Genomic DNA, 19,398 nt, shown 5'->3' with positions numbered 1-19,398 from the left:
TTCGAAGCGGGGCGGCGGCGGGCGGGATGGCGAGCTGGGCGGCGGCGGGCGCGGGGCCCGCGTTCCCGCAGGCGGCGGGCGGCGGGGCGGCGGGCCCCCGGGGAGGCCGGTTCCCGTTCCCCTACACGCCGTACCGCATCCAGGAGCAGTTCATGGAGGCGCTGTACGGCGCGCTGGAGGCCGGCCGGGTCGGGATCTTCGAGAGCCCCACGGGCACGGTGAGGCGTGGCGGCGGCCGCCGGGGCCCGGGAGGCCGGGGCGGCGGGAAGGGGCCGGCAGGAGGCCCCTCGGGGTGGGGGGGGGCCGGGGGTACCCGGGGAGGGGCAGGTCTGGGCCCGGGCCCGCTCAGAAGCGGGCTCTGCCACTGCGCGGGTTGTCCCTGTGGAGTCGTCACCGGCCACCGGCGGGGCCTCACTCGTTCTTTTTTTCTGTCAGGGAAAATCCCTGAGCCTTATCTGTGGGGCTCTGTCCTGGCTCCGAGACTTTGAGGAGAAGAAGCAGCAGGAGGAGGCGAGAATTCTGGCGCCTGAGGCCAGCGGGCAGGAGGGGAAGACGCAGCCAGCATCAGCGTCAGCCGGGCCAGGGCACCCCGAGAGCAGCGGCGCGGCGGGGGAGCCCGAGTGGGTCACAGCGTTTGTGCAGAAGAAAGAAGAGCAGGACTTGGTGGACAGGCTAAAGGTTGAGAAATGCTCATGTGCAGAGATGGGTAAAATAGCAAGGTGTGAGGATCCGAAAGGCTGATGTCCTGGGTGGCGATGGATGGACACAAGGCAAACTTTGGTGGTGGTCTTTGGCTTTCGTAGGACTTTGTCTCAGTTATGAGGGATGAGGCATTGCCTTGCAGGTTGCCTAAGATAGGAAACTGTATCGCTCTGAACATAACATGTAATAGGCATGCACCCCAGGAGAAAGGGACAGTGTACTGACAGTTTTGTTTCAGTTAATTTTTTACTATACCTAGGGCATAGGAAAGCAATTATACCCAGGATTTTGGACTAAATACGCTTCATCCTTCCTTCACTCTCCCTTTATTTTAGGAAGAGCAGATCAGGAGGAAAAAGCGAGAAGAACGTCTTGAGAGAATTCGCCATAATGTGCAGTTAAAATACGCAGCAAAGAGGAAGGTGAGTTATCTTGCAGAGATTAGAGCTTTCTCTTTTGGTTACCTCAGGTGTTTTTCACTTGATTTTATCGGGAAATTTACACTGAATTTCTAACCCATCTGTTTGGGTAGCTCTGTGTATTAGGTTGATGAAATTGGCCATCCAAAGTTTTTGGTTAAATATGGAAAACAATCTGTGCATAGAGAATTTTCTGTGACAATGTGTGTGTGTGGATGGAGAGGTGGTGTGTTCTGATGGTCTTCTGGCCTTCTGCTTTTAACAGCTTTAATACTTGGAGTTATTATTTTGAAGGCTCTCTGTTTTATGAGCATATGTGAACACACTGTACTACTGTACTAAAACCTGTAGAACTATGATTAAATTCAAGGTCATGAGAACAGAAGACCCCCACAAAAAAGCCAGGTCAGGCTTTGGTCGTGCTTTGCTCACCACTAGGGAACGAGTGTATTTTGTTTACTCTTATAGCAAACGTGATTGTATTATTCAGAAATGTCACTTTTCTACATATAAAAATTCCACAGATATCTTTTCCTGACATTTAGATGGGTGAGCTGGGCTCAGTACTCTTGCCTCTAAATGCTCTAAGGTGGTATGAAGCAAACTTCCCAGAAATACATACTTCAGGTCCCCAAACGGGCAGATTTATTAGGCTGCCAGGCTATTAGTTTTTAGTGTGCTCCATCTCAAGTGCTGTGCTGTGTTTTGGTCAACTTTTGTCAAAAGGATATGGCAGAAGTAGCAACAGTGAATATAAACAGGCATATAAAAACAAATGGAACAAAGAACTTTTGTCTCTTAAAGAAGGATGAAGATCATGTGAAATGAAAGCATGATAAAAAGCTAGAAAACAAGTGTGAGAAATACTATAAAGACTTGGAAAAGCAACTGATTCTTTTCCCCTGTTGCTCATTAACTGCATTTCTTCATAATGTCATGGTGAAAAAAAGCTCATTGACTGGAAGATACTATTTTCAGATTAAAAAATGAAGTTTTCTTTATCAGAACACAAAGTTAATCAGAAAACTATTCTTAACAGTTTAATGGAGTTTTTGTAGAGGGGTAGACCTGTGTTAGAACAAGAACTGCATAACTGGAGAAAAAACAGCAAAAGTTTGATGCTCTGCATTCTAAAACAGATGCTGAGTTTATCTTGGCTTTGGGTTAAGTGTGGATGGTGTTTGATTATGTCCTTATATGTTTGTTTACATACTTTTTTCTCAAGCAGATGTCTTTTATGGGCCACTTCAAGCAAATAATACTGGATTACATGGATATTGTCATTTCAAGATCTGTTAGTTCTTAGTTGCATAGAAGTTTCCCCTTCATATATGTCTGCGAGGGCAAGTCTTTGGTTGTTGGTAACAGCTGCATTCTGTACGGCTGAACAGCTTCAGACACCCTGGGTGCATTTCTTGTCCTGCTGGGGGTTTAACCGAGCAAGCCATTCCCTTGGCTACCTGTGAGGAACTGTGCTGTCTTCTGATGTGTTGATGGCATAAAGTGATGGGCGTGCTACCTCTCTTTCTGTGTGAGAAATCATGTGATCACATGTTCCTTTTAGAGGTCTGAGGAGGATGAGACAAAGCGCCTTCTTCAGCTCAGCAAGGAGGTTTTTTCAGAGGGAGATGGAGTGGATGTTCTAGAGCAGCTGGATCACAATGAGGAGGAGCTGATTCTTGCTGAATATGAGAGTGACGAAGAAAAGAAAGTGGTATATGGGTAAGGTCAGGGACTGAGAGGGTTCCATGCCAAGGGAACATTTTCTGTATCATTCTTGGCTTGCCTTGATTAAAGAGATTTCACTTGTGATTGTGCAGATCTGGAGTTTCTCCCCCATTCAAGCTGTGTAAGGTAGTGGTTGTTCTGGGGGTTTGTTTGTTTAATTGGCTGGTTTGGTGTTTTGGGGCAATTTTATTTTTGTTTGTTTGTTTTCTAAATTTTTGTTAGACTGAGCAGAGTGTCCTGAAGTGTTTTCTGAGAAAGTGCATCTTTCTTAAAATGTGTGGCAATGCCCTGCCTTTATCTATGTCCAGTTTCCCAAAGAACACTTCTGGTTGCTGAGTGAATGACTTGAGATCAAGTTCCTTACATTAGAAAAGCGAAAGGGAACTCGGGGCATCATAGAAAGCTGTCAGTCCTGTGGATTGGCACTGGCATCTTTTGATACTCTAAAGGGAGAGATGTTCATATTTCTAAAGACCAAGTCTCAGCACGAAAACCCCATGCACACTTCTCTCTTTCATACATTTGCTTTATGCAGAAAGCCAGAAGCCATACTTCAGCATGAAAAGTCAAATACATTTAAAATACAAATTTACTAATTAGTATCTAGACAGATCCTTCTGCCTTAAAAATTGCAAAACATTTAACTACTTAGTTTACATGTAGTTTATCAAACATTAAACTGCTGTTGCCTTTGAGGAACTCTATGGCAGCTGAATATCTTCCTGAAGCTTTTCTGTATGCAACAGCTTGAGGGTGGTAAATTGTCTCTAAAGGGAAAGTTTTACAAAAATAAATAAATAAGCTCACCAAAGAATAGTATAGCACTGATTAGCTTATGCCCAGGGCTTAGAAGCCCCAGATTTAAAAAATAAAAATAAAAAAAATCTTGAAGTTGCTAAAGACACAGCCCTACAGATATTTTTCTTTTAAACAGCAAGCTTGACTTGATTGTGCACTTACACTATTCTTAAAAGGTCGATTTTTCTTGTACCTTGTCAGTTAAGATCTGAGGCTCTTGAGATGACATAACCATCTCTCTTGAGGCCTTTCTCTTGTAGTAGAGCATTGTTTGATTCTAACTGTCAGTGATCTGCTGAAAGGAAACTGAGAAACTGAGCTTTCTCTTCTCTTAGGCTGGAAGCTGACGACGATGATTTGGAAGAAGAGCATGTGACTAAGGTGAGATGAGGAAAGTAAGTAGTGCCACCTCATAAAACGGCATAGGAGCGAGCAGAATTATGGCTTCCTTGCACCCTTCCCAGAGTTGTGCAGTAAAGGAGGATTTAGGGACTAGCATCCAGTACCTGCCAAATGTGTTGGTAATAGCAACCAGTTCTGCTGTGCTCATCTCCTTCTGGACTGCACTGGCTGCCTAAACAGCTTGCTCTGCTAGCACTGCTGAATTTTTGCTGTGGTTTGCTGCGAAAGCATGCTGCAAGAAACAGTTTTTTATTACTCTCCAATGGTGAGTGCCTTTTTGTTTTTTTAATAGGCACCTTGGAAAATTAAATGCAAACAAAGGCAAATGCATAGAAGAAAACAAAGATAAGGCTGTTGGCCTCAGCAGTTGTAAGATGGCACTCAAACATGTGCCTTCCCTTGTGTTTTTGAAGGCTTGAGCAAGATTAACCTTGTTGAAGTGCTTGGCTGATTCCCTGCAGGACTGGTTGTAGGTAGGGGATTGATTTCCACATTCTTCTAGTCTTCCTTTTGTTCTTCCTTACTGCAGATTTACTACTGCAGCCGCACTCACTCCCAGCTGTCTCAGTTTGTGCATGAGGTGCAAAAAAGTCCTTTTGGGAAAGAGACACGTCTGGTCTCCTTGGGTTCCAGGCAGGTATGTGGTATTGTTCACAAGTGACCCAGACTGCATGTTAAAGTTGATGGGAGAGACTTAGCCGAGGTGTGTGGGTTTGACACCACAGAAGGCATCTCAGGGACTGACTGAATCTCCCATTGAAAAACTAAAGCAGTCATGGGTTGTGACACAGATCTGTGATGTACATTTTTCATTTTTCTGTGAACTGTTTTGGCCATTTAACCTTTGGTGTAAATGCAAGAAAACTGGGTTTTTTTGTTACCTTTTCTGATGTGGAATATTACAGACATCTGGGTTACTGGGAAGGTGCTCTTAGTATTACTTCTGGTAGCATTTTTTAGAAGCTATTGTGTAGCAGTGAGCCATCTTAGTGCACCTTTTCCCATTTTTATTCTGCTTGCTAAGTTTTTATGGGTTTCAGGCATATTTGTAGCAGTTAGTATGCCCAATGTCTGACTGATAGACTATTCCATTTCTGAGACTGATTTGAAGAAATACTTTCTTGTACAGCAAAGGGGCACTCAGTTCTTAATTGACCACCTACCGCTTATCTCTTTGCCTGCTAAAGAACCTGTGTGTGAACGAGGAGGTGCAACGCTTGGGGGCTCTCCAGCTCATCAATGACCGCTGCATGGAGATGCAAAAGAATAAACATGGTAGGAACACTTCTGGCCTGGGGAAGCAATCGCTGATAAAGCTGGTATGAGAGTCTGGAGACAGTGGGCACTGCCAGTCAGTTCTAGCAAGACAGTGGTAGGAGCCTAAAAATGGCAGGTTGGAGGAGCAGAGCTGGAGATCCTCAGCACTTTTACTTTTTTTGACGTCCAGTCTAGGATGCTGGTACCTGTATATATTTTCTGAGTGTCTTAAGTTGGTCAGGCCTTCTGCAACGGAAGGATACTTGTCTTTGTAACTCACTACTAGAAACGCTGGAAAATGTCACGTGGCTAAATCTAACTGGTAAGAGCAGCGTCTACTGTGGAGATGCAGATGTTACTGCTGAATAATTTTGAAATAGATGATAGGTCAAAAATACACGTGACAAAGCCTGCTTTGAAATCCAGGCGTTTCTGCAAAGTGGTTGTTTCAGGCTAGGGTGTGTGTTGCTCATAGCTCGCTTTGATTTCTGCTGTTAGAAAAGAAGAGTCATGAAGAGAATGAAGGGAAGAAGAGACGTGTGAGTCGCACCGTATGCCCATTTTATTCCTACGAGCAAATGCAGTTTCTCCGTGATGAAATTCTAGTGGAAGTAAAGGATATTGAGCAGTTGGTGGCTTTGGGAAGGGAGACCAAAGCCTGCCCCTATTTTGGGAGTCGATACGCCATTCCTGCTGCTCAGGTAAGGTGTACACATTTTTAGCAGAATTAATGCCAGAGGCTCTAAGAATAAACCAGTTGCCTGCTCCCTCCAGTACTGTTAATCAATGTTGCCAGAATTTGTAAACGGGCTGTATTTCTGTCAGCTGTAGTTTTACTGAGAAAGCAAAGGAAAATGAGAATACCCACATGAAGTTAACAGGGAGGCCAAGTATTTCTCAGCGTTCTGAAATACTTGAAAGGCTCAATAACTGAGGCGATACTGGCATGTGGGTGTAATCTTACTTCTTGCCACCACTCCTCTTTCTTGCTTGGTTCTCTTATCAGAAGACATGCTTTCAGTGCTTCAGAGGAGAGTCAGAAGGTAACCTGAGCCAACAGGCAATTGTGGCATAACTTACCTTCACTTTAAATGCCAGTGCCCCTCTCAAGCATGGGCTTCTGTCTCTCTTCCTACCTTTGCCATAAGTGTAACTTACTTGACTGAACTCTGCAAGGCCATCTGATTTGGACCCTTAGTGAGTGGTTGGGGAGTGCCCTAAGTTTGTAAGGATCTGGTTTGTAAGCTAGAATCAGGGCGGCGTGTGCTTTTTCTGTAGCTGGTGGTGCTGCCCTACCAGATGCTCTTGCATGAGCCTACCAGGAGCGCTGCTGGGATCAAGCTGAAGGACCAGGTTGTAATCATTGATGAGGCCCACAACCTCATAGACACCATCACCTGTATCCATAGTGCGGAGGTCAGTGGCTCTCAGGTGAGTCATAGCCTGGCCTGTTAATCCTAAGTGAGCTCTGCATCCAGCAGAACACCCTTTCTTGACTCCTGCATCATAACGGCTCCTTTTTTTTGTTCATGTAGCTGTGCTGTGCCCACTCCCAGCTGTTGCAGTACATGGAGCGATACAGGTGAGGATCTCAGAGGCAAATGGCACAACAGTGGCAGGCACTGTGGATGCCATGGCTTGTCTCATGTCTGCAGGGTCTTTCTTGCTTTTTCCCAGTGGAAAGTTATTTGCATTAATACTTCTGCAGTTGAAAAGCCACTTCCTTCATTATCTCTGTCTAGAATCCATCTAAGCCAGACTCCTGGGGCTGGTATTAAGCAGTGAGAAGGGGGGATACCCTGAGGATTCTGGCTTTCCCTTATACTGTCAGTTCCTTTCCCAGTATCTCCCTCTAATCGCTCCTGCTTTGTGATGCAGAGTTTCAAAAGATTCAGCCTTTCATGTCTCTCCCAGACCTTAGTCTTTCATGTGCTTCATGGCTGAGGCAATAAGCTCTGAGGAGGAGGAAGCTATACGTGGGTTTTGGCTCTGCATCGTCATCCCTGCAGTGGTTGATTATTGTGCTCAATGCTAATAAATCTGAATTTGTGGAGCATTATTGCAACAGGGACTTGAGACGTCACTGCCATTGTAATAAACAAACTGTAATTAATGTGTGAGGAGAACAGCAATGGTAGGAACAGTATGAGGTGCATGAGTGAGTTATCTGGGGTGACCTTACGCAGGGTATCCAGAGGTCTATGCCTTGTCACAAATAGGGAGAGTGAGCCTAGGGGAAATCATTCTTGGTTCCTGTCTCCCCAAAATTAAAGGGAGTTCAGATGCTTGCTTCTGCAGCTCAGCTGCTTGAGTTAGTCCCTAAAGGCATTTTGGGGCCTAATACCTGTCTTGTTTTTCACAGGAAACGTTTGAAGGCAAAGAACTTGATGTACATTAAGCAGATCCTGTATCTGCTGGAGCGGTTTGTGGCTGTGCTGGGAGGTAAGCAAACCTATCTCTAGGGGTGCTGTTAGTCTCTGAGCTATTGGTGCTTCCTCAGGCTCTGTCCCCATTCCTCCTCTGCAGAGACTGTGGGGAAGTGTTGCTCATGTATATGTTCAGATGCCATCAATTTTATTTCTCAGGCTGTTTTGTAACATGGGGATGTTGACTGGTGTATGCCTGAGCCCCTCTCTTTGATTAGCTGAGGAGCAGCAGATGACATCATAAATTGATAGAGACAGTTTCCTTCTTCTTTGTGGTTTTCAGATTTGATCTCAGTGGGGATGAGGTAGGATGGTAAGTGAGGAATACAGCAGATGTATTACAGTGATCAGATGGCATAAGAACTGCACAGAATAAATCTCCTGGGTCATCTGGTAGCAAGGCCTCTATCCATCAGGCATGCCTCTGCAGAATGAGTCTTTCTTAAGTGGTGCTTTTCCTTTGTGAGAAAATACTACTTTGCTGTGATTTTTAAATCCGGTGGGATTTGCAGCGCTCCTTTCCTCTAATGACCTCTTTGCTAGACCTCAGTGTGTCTTGAGGAGAGCCTGTTGTATGTTCATAAAGAACTTCCTCCCTGCTTAGGGAAAATGCAGTAATTTGGGGCAAGGGCCTGGTGGTACTCTCTGCCTTTCTCGGAAACATATACTTTTCTTCCTGCTCTGTTCCTGCCCCTGTTCTCTTCTCCACACTCACTTAAGTGCTTTCCTTAGAAAATGCAGCTTGTGTGCAGCTTCTTGATTGAGGCTGCAAAATGAGGTGTGAGGTGGGTGTTAAATGCTAGGGCTTAAAATGCGGGGAGTGACAGCAATTAATCCTGTTCTGGCTGTTGGGGTCTGGGCATGCAGCTGGCTGGAGGTTTTCCCCAGTTCCCAGTCTCCTGTCAGCCTATGCGCCTCCCAGCTCCCCGCTGCTGCATTGAGGAGGGGTGAGGGATGCATTGCAGTCGCTGTCCCTTCTATCTTTGCAGCATGATGACTACGTAGTGTGTGAGCATTTGTATGCACCCACCCTACCTCCTGCCTCCTGCTTCAGAAGGAATGTAGGTGGTGTTTCTTAGGATGCAGCAGCACAGTTGTCCTACAATGCAGGACTGTCGTACAGAGGAAATGAAAACTGAGCAGGAACTGATGTTCTGTCTGTAATAGCTGCATTTTGCAGATGTACAGTTATTTCTTGGGTTTTGTCCTGGTGTGGGTGTCTGTTTTAGCTCAGTTGTTAGTTTCTTGCTTTGTTTTAAGATGGACTCATAAGTTTCTTTGAATCGGTTTCATGTTTTACAGGTAATGTGAACCAAAATCCTAGCTGTCAGGCAGTTTCACAAACAGGTAAGACTGGAGCGAACACCTGGGGTATGCAGCCATCAGTCAGGGACATGGTTGTGGGCAGTAAGGGGCTGCAGGCCCAGCAGCTAGTAATTTTTTTTTTCTCATTTCCCCCCCTTTCTTTCAGGGACGGTGCTAAAATCTATCAATGACTTTCTATTTCAGAGCCAGATTGACAATATCAACCTCTTCAAGGTAATGCAAATGTTGTAGTCTTCTAGGGCACTCCTAGGTGGTGCTGACTTGTTCAAGGTTATCAGGAAGCGTGTGTGAGAGGTGGAAGTAGAGCCAAGGCCCACATGGTCGAATCTGCTTTCTAGCAGATTCTCCCCACCTCCCCAGTAGGTCGATCTCTTCTGCTGCTGTCTGGATAACAGTGCATTAAAGCTGGATAGGTGGTTTTGGGGTAGAGGGAAGCAAGCAACTAAACATGTACGAGCGCATAAGGTGTTTGTGGGCAAAGCTAAACTGTAAGGGTTGAGGATGAGGAAACTACTACTCCAATAACCTCAACCCATCCCTTGAACCTCCAAACACAGCATCTTAACACCATGTGTTTCCACTCTGGAAGCAATGCCTTTGTAATAAACTGTTGTCTGGGAGGCAACACTCAACAAGGAATGGTGCACCCCTCCCCAAGAGCACACCCCTGCTGGACAGGGATCAAGGACGGCAGGATGGGAGAAGGGGTGCTGAATGCCAGTTCGTTTTTCTGTCTTTCTCCCAACAGGTTCAGCGTTACTGTGAGAAGAGCCTCATCAGTAGGAAGGTACTGCCCCTGAGGCTTGATGGTCAACAGTTTTCAAGTGCAGTATCACACATTGAGTTTGAAGTGGAAGATGCAGCAGCTGGGTCTTCTCCACCCTGTCTTCTCCACCCTGCTCCGCAAACAAAATGGTTCCTGCAAAAAGCACTATGTGGGCAGATTACCTTTTGCTTATACAGTAAAGAAATATACAACATGGTATACCACAGTTTTCCAGTGGGTGCTAACACTGTGCAGCTTGGCCTCGAAACTGCCAGCCCGGCAGGCTGCACCACACTGGAGGAACAAGCATCAGACACTTGTTTTGGTTTTGGTTCAGTGGGTGGAGGAAAGTAACAGGAGCTTGGGGCTGTGCTGATAGATTGTGATTGGGCTGGTTTGTGAACACCTACCAGGGAACTTTATCTCTGGCAGGCCAGCAAACCCGTTCTTGTCTGGTTCCTGCTGTTGGTAATATTAGTCCTTCTGGCTTTTGCTTGGCAGTTTTTTGGGTTTGTGGAGCGATATGGAGGCACTGCCACAGCTGTGAAGACCAACAAGGAGAACCAGAAGTTGGCTGGTTTGCAGAACTTTCTTCTGACCCTCCAGCAGGGACCTAATAAAGACGGTGAGTTCAGACATCCTCTACTTGTGCATCTGCAGACAAAGTGAGGATGTACAATCTGCATCTGTCTGCATGGAGAAAGGGGGGAGGCAGATCTGAAGAATGAGAGACTGCAGAAGCTGTCCTGCACAGGTGTTTTTTAACATATCTAACTGGAGGACCCAGGCAAAGATACATGTGATTAGAAGATCTCCTGAGGTCCCTTCCAGGCAAAATGATGATGCCATTCTGTGTCTACACTACATGCACTCGAGCTTTGCACTGCTGTGACCTGCTGGCTCTGGGACCTGAGCTACCATGGGTAGCTCTGTTCAGTGATGCTGAACAGCTACAAAAACAGATTCTACCCTGCCCGCCCCCAACAATGAGACAGAATTTGATTTCTCACCTTTATTTGGTCTTTGTTCTCTGCCTGCCTACGTAGACCAAGCATGTTCCTGTGGAAAGGACTCATCTGTATTTCGTGCTTAGTCCCTCTGTTTAGAAGTGTGGCCTAAGTTGCCTGCCTGTCCTTTTTCTCTTCGGGCCAGCAGGTACTCCCCAGAGCCCTCCCATGGAGGCTGAGAGTGACCAGCTCCGAACTGCCTCTCCGCTGATGCAGATTGAAGGATTTCTGTCAGCCCTTACGAATGCAAACCAAGATGGTAGAGTCATTCTCAACAGGCAAGGTACTGGAAAGGGCGAGCTGGGGAGAGGTTGCATGAGTTGCAAGCAGGATGCTTCACTGGCAGGGAGGGAGGAGATCCTGAGCTTGGGGGGAGCCTGCAGCAACGTATCTGCCATCCGTGATGCAGGCTGGCAGGCTTGGTCTGTCTGAGGACACTCATGAACCTAAACAAATTCTTAACCAAGGATGGTGGGGCCAGGGTTTGCAGAGCTCTGCTCCCACTTTGGATGTCAATTTTTGTCCTGCAAATTACTGCACCTCTTCTACAGCACCAGGAAGATTAGGAAGCAGAACGTAACTTCCAGGTTTGTGTTATCTGCTTCTGTCTCTGGCAGTGCTGAATAACAAGTCCTTGCTTTGAGAGGTGGTGACCTGCCGCTGTGCCCAGGGCAGGGGGAGAATCTCTCGTCTCCGAGTGTGTGTCACAGCTAGCTCCTGATGCTGTTTCTCTTCGTTTCCCAGGCACAGTTGGTCAGAGCAGCCTCAAATTCCTCTTGCTGAATCCAGCTGTCCACTTTGCCAAGGTGGTGGAAGAATGCCGTGCTGTAATCATCGCTGGGGGCACCATGCAGCCGGTAAGGGAATAAAGATGCTATGCTGAGGCCTCAGGAGGTCTGTGGTGCTATCTGCAAGCAGATGTGGAAGGATAGAAGCTTGGCCCTCTGGAATGTGCTCTTCTCACTTCCAGTGGTGTGTGTGTGGAAAAAAACCTCTCTCCTACCTACCCTTTTATCTCCCTGGTATGTTTTCCCTGCGTGACATGGGCACACTGCCTGTTGGTGCAAAAAGTTGTAGGTGCAAGGGCAGGATTAACCTTGTCAGCCTTGTCCTCGGGACGATACAGGCTGAGGCTGAGCTCATGGTAGGTTGGAACTAGCATGGGCAGCAGTCAGAGGACCTTGTAAAACCGTATGACCTTCTAAAGGGACAGGGATCCCACAGGGACTGTCCCACAGAGGATCTTTCAGAAAAAAATCAAGACTTCAGTACTGGTACGGTGGCAGGGAGCTGATCACCCTTTCCTCACTGCTTTAGTGTCTAAGGGGCACTGTGTCTGCGTGGTACAGGTGCCGTGGGGTGTCAGATACCCCCGTTAGTGACTTTTATCCTGTTCCTGGACATGAGTGTCCTGGGATTTCCTCATTGCCCTTGTGGTGATGAGGGAAGGGGGCTGCAAAGTGCAGAACCTCCTTTTAGGAAGGCCACCGTTCCAACTTTGAGCCCTTCAGGCTGCAGCTGGGAGAGCCGATGGGTTGCAGCCCCAGCCGTGCTCCGTGCGGTGCTCGGGGTTGCTGGGCCCGGGTAACAATGGAACTGGAGCGTGTGGGCCCGGAGAGGCGGGGTGGTTCCAGGCAGGGCACCTGCCCGCTGCAGCAGGGCCTCGGCGAGGCTCAGGACCGCGGGCACGGACAGGGGAGGCCGCCCCCGCCCCCACCCCCACGCAGCCTGTTGTCCTCGGCCGGGGGGGGCCCGGGGCAGAGCGCGGCCGCCGGCTGGGCAGCGCGCGGGGCCGGGCCGCCAGCAGGGGGCGCTGCCGCCCCTCGCCCGGCCGGGGCGCTGGGGGGGGGGCTGCTCTGCTCGGGGCCGCCGAGGCAGACGCGCTCCCCGACCGCGGGATCACGCAGGCCCTTTCTCCTGCCTGCCGTGGTCTCCAGCACGCCTTTCAGCCCTGGCTTGTGTGCTCGGCATTCCCATGCTCTTGGGTTCCCTCCATGATGCGAAAGTCATCCCTCCTGTGGGATGGTTGTGTGCCATCTCATCATGCTGTGGCCAGCAACCCACCTTATGGAGCTGATTAGCTCTCCCCCGACATCGGTGCTCGAGAAGCAGTACCAGTGTTGCTGATGTAGCATCTTTTGGGACACTGGTACTTTACGCCTCTTTGGCTTGTGGTTCATAGGTGGCTGATTTCCGAGAGCAGTTGCTATCCTGTGCTGGTATGGACCCTGCACGTGTCATGGAGTTCTCTTGTGGTGAGTGTGTGGGGGTGGCAGGGAGAGATCACCCGTCTCTGCAAGACCCGAAAGCAGCAGTTTCTTTGGTGCTGTTTTGTCAGCACTCCATAAGCAACATGGCATCTTTCCTAGAAATCGGGGCAACAAAGGGGTGCTAGTTCCCTTCCACTCTCAGCTTCCTCAGTGGTCTTGGCCAGTATCAGCAGGCAGTGTGCCGTGAGTTCCTCCCAGGGGCGCAGGGAATGGAAGCCAGCGCAGCAGAGTGACTTAGGCACTTTGGCTTAGGCAGGGAAACAGGCGCCTCTGTCACTGCATGCAGATAAAGCTTTTTAGCTAGCGGGGTTTGTGCTAACAGCAGCAACGTTGACGCTTACTACTTGTTCTTGTCTCCAGGACATGTGATTCCTCCAGAAAACATTTTACCCATAATCCTCTGCAATGGTCCTTCCAACCAGCAGCTGGAGTTCACCTACCAGACGAGAGACCTGCCCCAGATGGTCAGTCTTTCCTTTGTTCTCTTCCTTGGTATCTCTTTTTTTGCTTCACATGCTTATGTTTTGTAGGATAGTGTGCTCTCTGTTTGAAAGGTGAGCGGATCGAAAGCCATGGCAAGGGAAATCCATAGGATTTGGGGCAGGTGTGTTGCCAAGTAACTGAGAAAGAGTAGCAGTAAAAGGGGTTTTGAGCTGCCTGCTCAGAGGTAGCTGTTGGAGATGAGGAATGCTAGCAACTCCTGTTTGGCTGTACTGAGGTCCTGCATTTGTGTGCTGGGTATCAGAAGATTTGTGACTGTGCTTTGCAGTCTGAAGGGCTCAGTGACAGCGGAGTGTAGCAGCCTTGCAGAGTGCAGCCCAGACCACAGGGGCAGCAGCAGATGTTTCTACACTTTCTCCCTCTTCCTTTGGTGGGTCAGTAAGCACCCAAGGTCAGACACTAGATCTGCTCTGCCCCTGCTGAATCTCCACCAGATGTGCTAGCTAGCTCTCCACATCTGTTCTAGTGTGACAGGTCCCATCCACTGGGACAGCAGACACAAACCCTCCTTTCCTGAATGACCACTGTTCCACAGCAGGAACAGAAATCCTGGATTAGGCAGAGAGGCCAAGCTGTGAAGAGCTATTTCATGATGCCCAGCTCCCCTAGAGAGCTCTCTTAGACCTGGCATATTTCCCACATTTTCCCTCCCCTAAGGTATGTCACAGGGGAGATGTGATCCTGGGATTGAGCACAGAATTGGAGCGGCATTAGTGGGAGCTCCTGTCAGCTGCAACATGCTCTTGTCTCTCTTACAGATGGATGAGACAGGTCGTATCCTTTGCAACCTGTGCAACGTGGTCCCAGGAGGTGTGGTGTGCTTCTTCCCCTCCTATGAATATGAGAAGCAGGTGTATGCACACTGGGAGAAGATGGGGCTGCTCGCCCGCCTGGCAGCTAAGAAGAAGGTAATTGTGCAGCCAGGGGCAGTTGGTACTTTAAATGGAGGCTTCAAAAATCAAACAATTATCTATGCGTTACAGACCTCTCTTGCCGAGTTGTTCTCATACTCTGCACAGCAGAGCAGAGCGGATGTTTATCTAGCCAATCCCTCCAGTAATGAATAAATGATACTTCCCGGGCGGCTGATCACTGAGCTGGGATCTAAATTAGATTAAATGCAGCTATAGATTCTTTTAAGCGTGCAGTCTTGTGTAGTGGCCATGGTGGGAGACAATCCTCGCTTTCCATAACCAGCGAGCTTTTTCCCGTGTGGCTGAGAGGCTGTTCAGGTTGAGCTCTTACAGGGAATTTGTTTTTCCCAGGCTCAGCTTGTGTGCCTTGAACACAGACCAGCACAACAGAGGGCTGGGCAGAGTGGGACTAGACTGCAGTTCATAGGACAAATGGTGGTTTTTTTCTGGTAGAAGTACAGAGATAAGAACTGAAAGAGTAGCAGCGGTGACTCCCATTGAAGAAGCGATAAGAAACATTAAATAGGGAGATCACTGCAAATATAAAATCTTTGCAATGACTCTCACACAAGTATTTGAAAGTTGGGTATTGAAGGTCAGGCAGTCTGTCTCAGGGTGTGGGGCAGGGATCTTGGATCACGTGCCAGGGGAAGAAAAAAGAATTACCTACACCCTGGTTGTGAATTCTGTTTACCAAAAGCTAAAAAGCTTCCCATGTGGCTTAGGAGAGCACAGTCCCAGGTATTTTACAGCCTCGGTGCAGGCATTCTGGCACCTGGGTATGCCTGTAGGTTTTTGAGGTGGAAGCATCATGCTTCAGCTTCTCCATGTGTTTGTACAGCTAACACTCATAGCGCCTTTCAGGTGTGTTCTGTCAGGGTCCCAACAGCCTGCCCCGTGCCTCCAAGGCTTCATGCCACACAGCTTGCTCTGCCTTCCAACTCTGGTTTGTTCTTGTTCAGCCTTTGCAGTCTGCAGCAAATTGGATATGCGTTAGCAAGGCAATTTGGTCGAAGTGCCGCAAGTGTGACTTTCAGCTGCCCACACACAAGATCATATCATAGCAGAGGAAGGTTAAAGTCTTTCCTGAGGTGACTGGTGAGATCACACTGAGATTATATATAAATTATGCAGGGAAAATTAATTTAAATAAGAGGATTAACTAGCTACTGTTACAATAAGTTAAATAATTCTGGCTTATATTTGTAATTGCCAATTATTTTTCTAATGAAAGACTGATTCTGGCTGGTAAAATTTAATAGTACTTCTTGTTAACCAAGACAAAACACGTCCTTTTGGTTCTTCACCGTCACAGAAAAGACAGATGTTGCACCTCTTGTTTACAAGGAAAACAACTTGTGATTTAGGCCAAAGTGCAGCATCTATCAAAATGCTGCTTAATTAACTGCAGGGGCTTTCAGTAACTAATTAGGCATGCTAGAATAACATACAGAAATACTACTTTATGTATGCTTTCCATAGAAAGCTAGTTTATTCAGTGGGCAAGGGGAGCTATGACATGGAGTGAATTGGTGATTTGAGTTGATTGGTCTTGTCACTGTCCTCCAGGATCTTGCAGCTGTAGGGTCTCCTCATCCCACTGGATCTTTATTCGTGAGTGGAAGAGGTGCACATTGCCTTCCTGCCTTTCAGCTCTCAGATGACTTGTAACTTCTTGCATAGTTAAGGCAAGCCTGGCAAAGCTGAAAGGGAATGCTGGAGGGGCAGAGCAGCTGCTGGTCCGTTCAGAGCCTGGTTGAAAAGTGCTGTAGTGAGCATGCAGTGTGTTTCCACAGTGGAGGGGAAAGGTGCTGGTTAAGTTGTTTTTTCGGGCAATTAGTCCTTCTCTGATCTTAGTTCCATGTGCCATTTAATGGCATGGGAGTAAAATGATTTGCTTTCCTTAAACTGCTTCCCTGTTGCTGCAACTGACATGCTGTGCCTGTGACAGATCTTTCAGGAGCCGAAGAAAGCCAGCCAGGTGGAGCAGGTGCTGGTGGAGTATGCCAAGTGCATAAAGGTAAGCTGAGCTGGCAGGCTGGTGGGAGCGTGGCGTCCCAGCTGCACACAGAGTGCTGCTAAAGAGGGCACTGCAGCTTTTAGCAAGGGAAGAGGACTCCAGCCCAGGTGTGGGAGTGTTCCTGAAGCACAGAAATCTTCCCTACTCTGGTTTAAGTTGCTGGTCCCTCTCCTGCAGCGCTGCAGCCAGGCAGGAGGACAGATGACAGGGGCCCTGCTGCTTTCTGTAGTTGGAGGCAAAATGAGCGAAGGGATCAACTTCTCCGATGACCTGGGAAGGTAAGGTGGCTGTTCCTTGGAAGGTGAGCACCGGGCCTGCGATGTGGTGACTCCAAGCAGGATGGATGCATCGGTACTTGCATAGATAGAAAATCCTAGGGAGGACGTGGCCTCGGCTGATGCATAAACCAATGGGACCGAGTCTGCTGGGGGGTGTAAAACCGAGCTTGACCAGACTGCTTGTCATGTGAGTGATGCAGTCAGGCTTGCTGTGCTAGATAATCCCTTGTTCTGGCAACCTGAATCCCTCTGCAGCTTTCCATTCAGAATATGCTTGTCAGACTGCTGTGCTTTAATTGCCGCCTTTGGTTTCCAGGGCTGGCTGTCTTTCAGGGATGCAGTGACCTCTAATTCATCAGCCTATTGGCAGGGTGCTCTAGGATGAGACATTAAGAATAACGCAGTCCTCCCTTGCCCCCTGCAGGTGTGTGATTATGGTGGGAATGCCTTACCCCAACATTAAATCTCCAGAGCTCCAGGAAAAAATGACTTGGCTTGACAGAACAATGGTAACAGAGACACTTACACCTCTGCCTGTTTCACTTCTGCTTTTCAGTATTAACTTCCCTCCCAGCACACAAGTCCCAGGGCTGCCTTCGAAGATTTTTTTCCTTTTTTTTTTCCTTTGAGCTTGCCCTCATTTCCCAGTCTGTGTGGTACTGACAGCGCAGCCTTCTCCACACTGTCATGTGCAGGTGGCTCTAAACACGGGGAAGAAGCTCAGTGGAGGGAAACACCAGTGGGGCTTGCTGGGAACTCCTTGAGTTCCAAAGGGAGCAAGGTCCCTTCACCCCAGGAGGTAGCAGAGTCCTCTTGACTCACTTGTTCTTTCTCCCTGCCCACTGGAGATGCTGTTCCTGGGCAGCTGGGGACAAGTTTTTTGCCTTTAAGGGGGCCTTGGGCTGGCTTTTTGTGAATGCTCAACATAGTTTTCTGACTGCAGCCTTTCTTCTGTTGCTGCTCAGTCTCAGCTTGGGGATTGCTTGGCTGCCTGCTCGCTCTGTAGGGGTAAAAGCATGTGCCTCACTTTGTCATTAAGACTCTATTTTGCTTTACACCTGCCTCATGTTTAGTCTTACCTATTTCTCCTTTCCAGCCCAGAGCTGCCGGCCAGGCACCTAGCAGAGTGCTGATTGAAAACCTGTGCATGAAGGCAGTAAACCAGTCGATAGGTAATTCATCCTTCCTTGGACAGGTTGGGGGATACAAAATGTGACTGCACTGGAGTAGGAGGGTGGGAAAAGGGACATGTTACAAATCTATCTAAGTACAGGTGACAGGAACATGAGTTTCTTTGTCTGAGAACAAACTTTTGACTGGGCCATTTTAATGTGGTTGTACACTGTACAGGCAGAGCCATTCGCCATCAGAAGGACTTTGCCAGCATCCTGCTCCTGGACCACAGGTACGCACGCCCTGCCACCTTTAACAAACTGCCGCAGTGGATCAGGGAGAGAACCCAGGTGAAACCTGCCTTTGGATCAGCGTTTGCAGAGATAAGAAAGGTCAGAACTTGTATCTTAGATACTTCTACCAAAACTGTTTCCCACTGTACCCATCTGTACTTTTCTCAAACCTTCACTTTAGAGTAAGGCCAGGAGCAAACTGGTTTTGTGTGTTCCTAGTTCCATCGAGGGAAGTTGGATGCTTTGTGACGTGGACCAAAGAACAGGCTGTAGGTCAGCTCTGTGAGCTACGCCTCTGAAGAACACCTGAAGCAACACAAGTTCCTGCTTTTCCATACCAAGGAGTTTGTGAATCTCTGCTTCCTGCCCCCGCTGTAGTTTGCTGTTCAATATCTGAGCTCTGTGAAGGTGAGACAAGCCTTCAGCAACATAACTAGGAGGGAAACTGGTTGTAGGCCTGAGGCAGGTAAAGATAGTAGTGGCAGGTTCCTATTTGTTTACAGCTGTTAAGGTTTTATTTAAATTGATTAAATATTTTCAACTCAAACACTTAAGTATGGAGAGTATCATTATTTTGACTGAACACATCTGCCTTTTCCCATCCCAACGGAAATGTAGAGCTTTCCGTAGGGTTTGTGTCATGTTGGAATTAGACAGTCAGACTGGCAAGACATGGGGCAACTCTAGGTAATATTTCTTGTCCCCTTCTTTCTGACTTGCCTCAAGCAGTCAACAGATTGAAGGGAGAGGTTTGTTCTTTCAAGGGTAATAAAGATATGGCCATAATACAGCACAGCGCTTCTCCTTTGAACAGTGTTTAACACAGGATTGCTCTGCTCTTTTTACTGCCTAGGTTTTTTAATTCGAAGTAACTTTCTGTGGAAAACAGTAAGTAAAAGTTTGGGTTTCTAAAGTGTAACCTTCCTGGGCTTCTTTCCTGGGTTGTGGGTCAGTGCTGGAGGGCAGCAATAACCAGGACAGCTCTGTAATCCCACAGCTGTCCTCAGCACTTTCTGGCATCCTGAGCAAGCCTCTTTCCAGGAGCTTCGTTTGCCTCCTTGCCAGTTTCAGCAGCTGGATGCTAACTCTCAAGGCTCTTCACAATGAAGAAAGCGCTTATAATTAGACACAAAGCTGGTGCCTGCTCCCTATTGTTAATTAGCCCCACAGGGAAAGAA

The 19,398-nt window shown here is 47.9% G+C and overlaps 1 protein-coding gene across 6 annotated transcripts; it reads left to right on the top strand.

Annotated features, from left to right (window-relative positions):
- Window positions 1-35: 35 nt before the first annotated feature.
- DDX11 (DEAD/H-box helicase 11) lies at window positions 36-18,769 on the top strand. 6 transcript variants are annotated; one of them, XM_040597024.1, is made up of 26 exons: window positions 37-218; window positions 436-678; window positions 1,038-1,124; window positions 2,686-2,843; window positions 3,983-4,028; window positions 4,579-4,686; window positions 5,237-5,324; window positions 5,805-6,007; window positions 6,585-6,737; window positions 6,842-6,888; window positions 7,669-7,748; window positions 9,035-9,079; window positions 9,204-9,271; window positions 9,807-9,845; window positions 10,326-10,449; window positions 10,980-11,114; window positions 11,576-11,688; window positions 13,014-13,086; window positions 13,462-13,565; window positions 14,361-14,510; window positions 16,468-16,536; window positions 16,714-16,814; window positions 17,239-17,323; window positions 17,911-17,986; window positions 18,165-18,319; window positions 18,440-18,769. In XM_040597024.1, the coding sequence occupies exons 1-26, from the start codon at window positions 153-155 to the stop codon at window positions 18,467-18,469; spliced, it is 2,646 nt and encodes an 881-aa protein (XP_040452958.1). In that variant the 5' UTR covers window positions 37-152; the 3' UTR covers window positions 18,470-18,769. The 6 variants fall into 6 exon arrangements, with proteins under 6 accessions (XP_040452956.1, XP_040452955.1, XP_040452958.1 ...); XM_040597023.1 differs by having other exon boundaries at window positions 10,977-11,114; XM_040597022.1 differs by having other exon boundaries at window positions 36-218; window positions 18,165-18,769.
- Window positions 18,770-19,398: the final 629 nt, after the last annotated feature.

Source organism: Falco naumanni, chromosome 5 (genome assembly GCF_017639655.2).
Source record: "Falco naumanni isolate bFalNau1 chromosome 5, bFalNau1.pat, whole genome shotgun sequence".
NCBI classification, from domain to species: Eukaryota; Metazoa; Chordata; class Aves; order Falconiformes; family Falconidae; genus Falco; species Falco naumanni.
This window is presented reverse-complemented; position numbering and strand designations above follow the sequence as displayed.

Bases quoted from the DNA above. Each gene is read 5' to 3' on its own strand.
- DDX11 (XM_040597021.1), top strand. From the start codon at position 153: ATGGAGGCGCTGTACGGCGCGCTGGAGGCCGGCCGGGTCGGGATCTTC. The intron at 4,687-5,236 runs GTATGTGGTATT...TGCCTGCTAAAG, and splicing joins TCTCCTTGGGTTCCAGGCAG to AACCTGTGTGTGAACGAGGA. The intron at 17,987-18,164 runs GTAATTCATCCT...TACACTGTACAG, and splicing joins GGCAGTAAACCAGTCGATAG to GCAGAGCCATTCGCCATCAG.